The sequence below is a fragment of the Rhinolophus ferrumequinum genome, chromosome 6 (genome assembly GCF_004115265.2).
Source record: "Rhinolophus ferrumequinum isolate MPI-CBG mRhiFer1 chromosome 6, mRhiFer1_v1.p, whole genome shotgun sequence".
In the NCBI taxonomy this organism is placed as follows: domain Eukaryota; kingdom Metazoa; phylum Chordata; class Mammalia; order Chiroptera; family Rhinolophidae; genus Rhinolophus; species Rhinolophus ferrumequinum.
In genome coordinates, this window is record NC_046289.1 from 55,791,781 (window position 1) to 55,799,643 (window position 7,863).

Consider the following 7,863-nt stretch of genomic DNA (forward strand, 5'->3'; position numbering starts at 1 on the left):
TTTTAATTACTAATATGATTAATTACTAATATGATAAATAATTAACTAGTATGATAAATATCAATAATTAGACCCATACACGCAAAGGCTCTTTGGAGTCCTCCATAACTTTTAAAAGTATAAAGGAGTCCTGAGACCAAAAAGTTTCCAAACCACTGAACTAAAAAGAAAGACAAGTGTGATAAAAAATCAATACTTGAGATCTACTCGTTTGGGCTTAGAATTATGCCATGAGAATAGATAAGAAGAGAAAACATCGATTTACAGTCACTCCATCCTGTGGGAAATTAATTTATGAAGAGAAACAGAACAGGAAGTATTCAGGAGAGCTGATCTGAAAGCCCTGGATAGACTATTTCACCTTGGAAATGTGCTATTTAAAAGCTCTTTTGTGTGTTATCTCACATGATTTTGAAAGGGGTGTTTCACTGGAGATAGAGTGGTGTTTCCTTACTTTTGATTTCCAGGTAGCCATAAAGCTGAATGCACTGGTTTCCTTATTCACGTTTCCTCTGGTTCTAATTTTAGGCTCTCCTAAACAGTCGAGAGGACTCATCACAGCTGATGTTGGATACCAAATATCTCTTTCAAGTCACGTTTCCTTTTACCGCCTCTCCCCATGCTCTGGAAATGATCGAGATCCCCAGCAGTTTCAAGCTAGGCTTTCTCAATAGATTATAGCAGAAGAAGAAAGAATACTTTTACCTCTAAAGCTAAATAAAGTTCAAGTATGGGGATGTGGTTTATTCATTGGGATTGGAAATGCTCTAGGATGTGATTTAAAGAAGAAAATAAGAATTCTCCTAGATGGGCCACATCTTCTGTCACTCACTGTGAGGGTGTGGCCGCTGTTGTTTTGTAAAACTTAACACACCCACGCTGTCGCCTTGGAATCTCAGTTGGCTTTTACTAGAATTCCTGGAAGGCTCATGTTTTCTTCCTGGTGCCTCTTGGTCTAGATCTATCTTGTACAGGGCACCACTCAGAGGGCATAAGATCCAGGGGGACACTGTCTCCCAAGTTTTCTAAGGTTCATGTGAAGTCCAGGAATATTTATGAAGCCACAGCGGGGTCCAGGGGCGAGTCTTCCAGGAAATAATTCCATTTGGCCATGATGGCCTACCAAAAGGCCTCTCAGCCCATGCCTCGGTTTACCGACTGAATTTACCGACTCTTTTTACTAAAAATGGTCCTGCAGAAAGAAGTATTTATTATCTCAGACCCCTCTGATTTTTAAGAGAATATTTAATTTGAAAAGAACCATATGAAGTATTTATGTATGTATATATATTTAAAACGAATATAATGTTAAAGCTTAATTGTTACATCTATCATCTGCTCTGAAAGAACATTTTTTTAAATCTTGTCTGCCAACATATTTGCCATCATTTTTCATTACTATTTTCCATACAATAACTTTTTAAAACACAAAGCTTAAAAAAGCAACCTAAATGATTTTCTCTATCTTATCAGCATTCAAATATGTTTTACATTTTTCTCAGAAAAGTACTTGAAGAATTGTATCAGGTTCCTCCTTTTGAGAAGTCACTGTTTCCCAAGTTTTATGGGAACTGACTATTCTTTGGCCTCCACACCCTCCACTCCTCCCTTTCAGAGCATAAAACATCATTTAATAAGCCTCCTTGCCTGTGGCCGGTGGGCCAAGCGCCCTTCTGCAGCACCGCATGAATCCCAACTGGCAATTCTGTTTCTGAAAGCCACAGGCAATCGGCGTGCTTCTGTAACACAGACGTTTATCTTAGCAGTGGAAATAATATATGATCACCCTAGTAGTATGTAATAATGTCTTTTCACATTATAAATGATTTAATTTAGTTCATTTAGATACACTGTATATGAAGAAATGAAAAGTAGACCTTGTAATAGTTTAATCAATAAAATGAATTCCCGTATGAATTGGGTCAGATTCTTTTAATTGCTAGGAGATTATATTTTTCTTAAGTGCACAAGTTTATGCCTTTCTCTATGGGTCATACTTACAGATGGAATCTTTATAGAGTCATTATATCTCTTAAAACGTATATAAGAATTTTTAGAGAGGAGTAAATATGCCCTAAGTCCTAGCTCAGGCGGTGTCTCCGTGGCTGCCAGAATGAGAGGATACTTTCAGAGAGTCGGCTGGGTTTCTGATCTGCACCACGGCCTTCTCCATGCTCCTTCCAGACTTCCCCTATGCCCTGAGGAGCCCATCACCCTTACTTTTCGGCTACCATAGCTCCAGGTTCTCGCCCTGGGTGAGCTTACCTGGCCAGCACTTACCCTGGGCTGTAAATCAGTCATGTTCCCCATTTCCCCCACTGGCCTGTGAGATTCTGGAGAGCAGGTCCACATCTCACTCATCCCTGCCTTCATCTCGATGGATGTTGGCCAGGTGGAGAGAAGTGCAGGAGCCCGGTACTATTGAGGGGGCAGGGTTTGGGAAGAGGAGGCGGGGGGGGGGGGGGGGGGAGTGGGGGGGGGTTGTTGGTCAGCATTGGGAAGGAGTGGATCTTGTTTGGGGACAAGACAAGGGGACCTGCAGAAGCTAAGAAACGTATGCATGGAGAAGGGGTAGTGGGGGTTCTCTCTACATGGGGTAGTGGGGGTTACAGTGTTGATCAGTGCTACAAAGCTGAAGGTGGGCACGGTGGCCAACATTAAAGAGGTGCGGGTGAATTGAGGACAGTGAGAAGGTGGGAGGTGCCAATAACCTCCAGTCACAGGTGAACAGAACATCAGGATTGCTCGGTGGAGCAGGGTGTGGATTCACAGGCAAACCTCTGAACTCTGCCTCCCACTGAGGGCAGAGAATTGAGCTCAAGAAACTGGCCCACAGGGGTTCTGAGGGCACCTGGCAGCACAGATGGGCAGAAGGTTCAAGGGGTAAGTGACGCAAAGCGCAGTGAGTGCCCCAGCAGTGAACACGGAGCTGCAGGGTGGCAGGGATGAAGCAGCCGCGCTGTAATGCCCAGATAAGGAGATTAGACAGGATGCAATCAGTCCCTTTCCCACCGTCACCTTCCAACTGCAGCTCTAACTTCTCGCCTTTCTGCTGATCAGTTCCAAGTGTTGAGTCTGTGGAAGGTATGGATGTGTTAACATTAAATTAATACTCAGGCTTTCTGAAATGCCCAGGTAAGTGTTCAGATGTGTACATACCAAGGAAGAAGCTGTTTTGTTTTTAAAATATGTTTAGTATTGGCATTAGGGAATAAGTTAAGCATCTTGAAATCATTTAATCAGTTTTAAAAATTGATCCAGGTAACACTTTACATGTCAACATAAGCCTCCAAGTGCAGTTTACTGACTTGAAAGAGGTTTTTGACGTAAATATTATATAGTCATAATAAGTTTGGGAGATAAAGCCACACTGTCATGTGTATCAGTGGTTTATTCTTTTTTATTGCACGAACATATCACAATGTATCTAGTCTACTGTTGGTAAACATTTGGGTTTTTCCAGTTTAGAGCTATTATGAATAAAGCTGCTATGACATTCGTTTTTTGTTTTGTTTTTGTTTTTTGTTTGTTTGTTTTTTACCAATTTATACCCCTCCAGCAAGGAACGAGGTCCAGTTCTTCACATCCTCGCCCACACTTCAGATTGTTAGTCTTTTCCATTTTAGGTATACTGGTGGGTAAGTAGTGATACCACAGTGTGATTTTAATTTGCTTTTCTTTGATGACTAATGATGTTGAGCACCTTTTTATGTTTATTGACTACAAGAATATCTGTATTTGTGAAGTGTCTCAATAAGTCTTTTACCCATTTAAAAATAATTTTTATTGAGATATAATACACATAAAACTCACCATTTTAAAGCTTACATTTCAGTGGTTTTTAGTATATTCACAAGGATGTGAATTATCTAATTCCAGAGCATTTCCATAACCCCAAAAAAGAAACCCCATACCCATTAAGCAGTGTTCCCAACCCCACACCCCATTTCCCCCTGCCCTCCCCCTCCCAACCTCTAATCTACTCTCTGTCTCTGTGGATTTGCCTATCCTGGACATTTCATATAAATGGAAACATAACTTGTAGCCTTTTGTGTCTAGCTTATTTCACTTAACATAATGTTTTCAGGGTTCATCCATATTGTAACATATACATATACATATGTTGTAACAACATTGTAACAAGAACTTCATTCTTTTTTTATTGCCAAATAACATTCTACTGTATGGATGTAACACGTTTTATTTATCTGTTCATCAGTTGATGGACATTTAAATTGTTTCCACTTTTTGGCTTAAATACTGCTACAAACATTTGTGTATAAGTTTTATCTTGGGTATATGCCTAGATAAACCCAAGTGGATTTGCTGGGTCATATGGTAACAACTCTGTTTACTGCCAAACTGTTTTCCACAGCTGCTGCACCGTTTTACATTCCCACCAGCAAAGTTCTTTTGCTCATTTTTAATTGGGTTAATGAAGCATTATTTTAAAAGTAAAAACTGGAGATACTCTATATATCTAAAAATAGGAGATTTGTTTAATAAATTATGATACTCCATAGTATAGAATAATACTAAAGTTATGACCAAAAGAAAAAAAAACAGCTCTATAAGTGCTAACAGAATAAGGTAGGAGAAAAAAACAAGTCGCTAACAGCCCCAATTATATAATTAACAAAGCTGTATCTATGGTGTCAGAAAATATGGAAGAATATGAACCAAACTAAATAAGGAGAGTAGATGCGGAACAGGTAACGGGGACTTTTCCCTTTTGACTTTCTATATTTGGCATTGACTCTTTTAAAAATAAATATGGGGTGGTGGGTTTTTTGGTAATTTTTAACCATATATTTAGGTGAAACATTTCAAATAAATTTTGTGTTTGGTGCAGGGTAAGCAGAAGGTTTGAGAAGTTCTACAAACTTCTGCAGAGCAGCTTTGTGTAAAAACTTATTAAACTGAGGCATTTTTATCTTTTTCTTGTCAAAATGCTTATTGAAGTATTTGCTCTGTAAAAAGTTCCCTCGTCATAAAGAGGATTATTGACAATAAGTACAATAGAATGGTCTAAAATGAAATTTTGCTCATGATATAAATATTAAATGGAAAATATCTGGATGAAAAGATATAAGAGTATACATGAACAGTGTAACTGCAATGGTCCTAAAAATCTTGCATGTGCCAAAATGTGAAAAGGAGTCTCTGTGGGCAGGGATCATAGGTGATTCTTTTCTTCCTTATACCTTTTTCATTTTTCCAGACTATTTACCATGACCATAACATTTATGGTTGTAAAATGCTATAATCTTTCAAATTTGGTTTGTAGCTTGCCCATGTGTAACCAACCAGATCTAAAATGTGATATGATTCAAGGTTGATATGACTCAAAACTTGTGGTCTCCATTAAAAAATGGTGTTTTCCAAGAATATGCAATGACATGTGAAGAAGAAAACACTGTTAAGCAAAATACTAAAGTTCAAAATTGTATATGGCATATAATTCCAATTTTTTAAAAAACATATACATATATGCCTATAAAGATGTGAGAAGAAGACACAAAATGCTAACAGAGGTCAATTATTTGTTAGTATAGGGCATGTGGGTGATTAATTTTCCTTCTTTGTGTCTTTCTGTTTCTAATCATTTATAATGAAAACATGTACAGCTCTTATAATTTGAAAAAAAATTTTAATTCAGTCTGGGAATGAAAACATTGTCTCTATCCAGATTTGGAATATTAGCAATTTTTTCAGCTTCTCTTTCTCTTGATCTCCTACAACTCCCAGCCATCCTTCTGTTCCTTCCCCACTGGTTCCCTCAGTTCCTCTCGCCTTCTATTCCTGCAGCTGCTACTCTGTCCAGAGCTCATTTCCTCTTCCACACAATGTGATAATAATCTCTTAACCTAGCTGATTTTCCTGCTGTACAGTCTGTCTCTGACCTACTTCTAGAAGCACAAATGCTGGAATAATCCACTTAAATGACGTGGCTCCCTTGCTAAAAAACCCATGGCTCACTTTCCTAATGCGATTACTTGGAGTCTTCAGCACAACCTTGTGACTGGCTGCCTGGGCAGGCTCGGGCAGTGGGAGGCAACATTACTGGACCTCTACCACGGGCCAGGCTCTAGTGGACCAGCTCTTTTGTGTTCTTGAACTCAGTTGTGACAAAACAGAGCAGCTTGGTGGTGCTGGCTCCACAGTAGGGGTTGTGGAGTCCCACTGCATACAGAGTCAGGCTCCACCGCTGACCTTGAACTCATTGAATCCCTTGGACAGCATTTCCTTAGCTGTCACACAGATGTCCTGCCTCCCTCTCAGGGTGGTTGTGAGAGGTCAGAGCTGATCGCTTCTGCTCTCTCACCTACAAGGGACTGTCCTCTATTCCTTTGTTACCTAGCGTTCTCAAGAACTATGCCAGCTGCCCCTTCGCTGGAGGAGTTCACCCAATTCATGATCTTCACATTCTCCCTGCAGCCCCACTGTGACCTCAGCATGACAGATATTCCCCTCAGCGGAATACCTGCCTTACAAATACATCCTGCCTTACAAATACATCCTTGAAAATGTGGCTCTGTTGAAATATACAAATCAGTGCCCCCAAATATCTTTATACTCAGGAAGTCATTTCTTTAAACCTTGACGTGGCCCACTCTTTGAAACACCTATTCAATTGGCACGTCTACGATGGCCACTCCCTTCCACCTTCACCTCCTCGTCTTCCATCTCCAGCAATGGCACCTGACCCCTCAGCCTCCCGAACAGAAACCTAGGAGATACCATAGACATCTCCCTCTCGTCTCCACATGTCTCCGAGTCCAGCTCCTTCTCCTTCCTAAGTGTGGTCCACATCCATCCCACACCAATGCTTAGTTCAGGCCTTCCTTGCTTCTTGCCTGGAAGAAGTAGCCATAGGCTCCTCTCTGCTCTTTCCGCGTCTCCCGCTCCACCCCTCCCCTCCTTCCTGCTGCAGCTGCTACTGCTGCTGCTGCTATTACAGCCACTCACAGGGCAGCATAACATCTCTGGAGCACTCACTATATTCCGGCCTTGAGCCAAGTGCTTCATGCACTGTCTCTTAGAATTCCCCTGACAATCCTATGAAATAGATTTTTAAGATCCTCACTTGATAGATTAGCAAACGAAGATTCAGAGAGTTTGAGTAACTTGCCTAAACAGTGCGGCCAGGATCTGGCCAGCCAGAGACAGCATCCTCAGCCACAAGATGGTTTTGCTTTCTCCAGGTTACCCTTCCTTCAGTGGCCTGGGCCTGTCAACTTCCGGGTGTTAGGCAGGGACCCTGGGTCTGTGGCTGTCAAATGTTTACCAAGTAAGTGGGATGCTGCATTCCGGGCAGGGAACCAACACATTTACTCAGCCTCATGGCTTTGGTTGGGGTCAGGTTCCACCATTTTCTGACTCTTGTCTTTACTCCAAAATTTCACCCTGATGAGAGGAGTTTTTTGTTTTTTAATTATACTGTTCATTACAAAGATGCTTTCTGTTTTGAAGCCCCACAGGTTAACACTGTGCTGCAAAAATCCAGGTGTCCTTGTCTGCAAGCTGCCAAAACAACTGGTTAACTGTAAGTTCAGAAAACCTATTGTCTGACGCTTTCTTGCTGATTAAATAAATGAGTTGGTGTTGACCCAGCATGTTGTAATAAATCAAAGTTTACAAATTAACTGCATATACTTTATCCTACATGTAGAGGTCTGAGCAACTACCATGATAACAGGAAGACGAACTTTAAAAAAGCTGTTTCTGTTGGTTTTTCTCACACACTTACATCCCTTTTTTCTCTCTCTTTTCCAGCTTCATCTTGGGTAAAAGATGTGTGATCAGACGTTTCTAGTTAATGTATTTGGCTCCTGTGACAAATGTTTCAAGCAAAGGGCTCTG

The 7,863-nt window shown here is 40.7% G+C and overlaps 1 protein-coding gene across 1 annotated transcript in view; it reads left to right on the forward strand.

Moving 5' to 3' along the window:
• MYO5C (myosin VC) overlaps positions 1–1,905 on the forward strand; it is a 90,263-nt gene extending 88,358 nt beyond the window's left edge. The window contains exon 41 of the mRNA XM_033109460.1: positions 529–1,905. Coding sequence (XP_032965351.1) covers positions 529–681 — 153 coding nt within the window. The 3' untranslated portion in view covers positions 682–1,905. The remainder of the gene's footprint in view (positions 1–528) is intronic.
• Positions 1,906–7,863: the final 5,958 nt, after the last annotated feature.